Raw genomic sequence first — 1,135 nt, 5'->3', positions numbered from 1 at the left:
GGTTCTTAAATGACCTTAGTTAAAAACACAGCGGTTTGTTTAATATCTGGGTTTTTAACAGGACATCAAACTGACATTTCTGCCTGTCATCTTTTATAGCGGCAGCCATTGGCTGTGCAGCCAGGAGGTGGCCCGCTACTCCCTGAGGACCACCATGGACGGTTACTCCCAGCTGCAGGCATCTGTTCAGAAGGAGACTAACCGTGGCGTCTTCTGCATCCAGTCACAAAACCGTAAGGAGCTGCTCAGACTCAGGCTCTCCTGGGGAATCAGATCAGCTCCATCTGAGCCACCACTAAACCCAAGCTTTCATTCCTTATCGGGACACGATGACCACAACGGGTCTGAGATAGTAATTAAACATCGGTTTGTAAATAAAGCAGTGAAAAATCTGTTTACTTCAAATAAACAAACAAACTCACAAAGGCGAGTGGGATCAGTGAGAATAGGTTTCCAGGGAACTCGCATACACAGGATGTTATCCTGAGACAAGTTCACTCCTAAAAGAAACAGCTGTGGTCGTAGCTGGAGTCTCTTCTGTAGCACATTAGAGCTTAGAGGAGGAAACAAGATGTCCTTCAGGAGTCCGAACATGTTGGAGAGCAAAAGCTCAATATGATTGGAAGGATTTTTACATCTACATCCAGAGATTTTTGAAAATCTATTTTTTGCAAACTCAATTTTTCTTATTAAATGGATGTTTTTAAACTGACAGAGATTCAACGTTAGACTGTTACAGTAGATCACCACCGAGTAGATCAGATTATGTACGACCTCAACTTTAACTAGAGGCGTCAAGGAACAAAGTACAAATACTTTTTACCTTATTTAAGTAGGAATGTTTTGCCTCTGGTTTTCCTTAGATAGAAAATCTGACTGTATGATCTGGTTGAATTGTCTCTGTAAAGTGATCTGAAATGACATGATGTGATTTGGCTCTATAGAAATAAACTAAATAGGATTTAATTGAATTGAACAGTTCCTGCTTTCCTCCTGGTGGATCATGGTTTCTGCATTCCATTAGTCAGGGCTTATTGTGCTGCCGCTTACCCTGAACTCAGTGAAGTCAGCAGTTCTTGTAGAATCAGAAGATCTGAATATCTCAGAGCTAAAAAAGTTGACTTAGGGAAACTGA

General features: G+C 41.2%; 1 protein-coding gene across 1 annotated transcript in view; it reads left to right on the top strand.

Moving 5' to 3' along the window:
- Positions 1 to 1,135, top strand: part of tctn1 (tectonic family member 1) — a 15,079-nt gene that overhangs the window by 2,770 nt on the left and 11,174 nt on the right. The window contains exon 2 of the mRNA XM_015398876.1: positions 62 to 342. Within this exon, the coding sequence (XP_015254362.1) occupies positions 62 to 342 (281 nt within the window). The remainder of the gene's footprint in view (positions 1 to 61; positions 343 to 1,135) is intronic.

This window comes from Cyprinodon variegatus, unplaced genomic scaffold, assembly GCF_000732505.1.
Source record: "Cyprinodon variegatus isolate N-32 unplaced genomic scaffold, C_variegatus-1.0 Scaffold969, whole genome shotgun sequence".
Taxonomy (NCBI): domain Eukaryota; kingdom Metazoa; phylum Chordata; class Actinopteri; order Cyprinodontiformes; family Cyprinodontidae; genus Cyprinodon; species Cyprinodon variegatus.
Note: the sequence above shows the minus strand (reverse complement) of the source record. Positions and strands in the feature narration are given on the sequence as shown.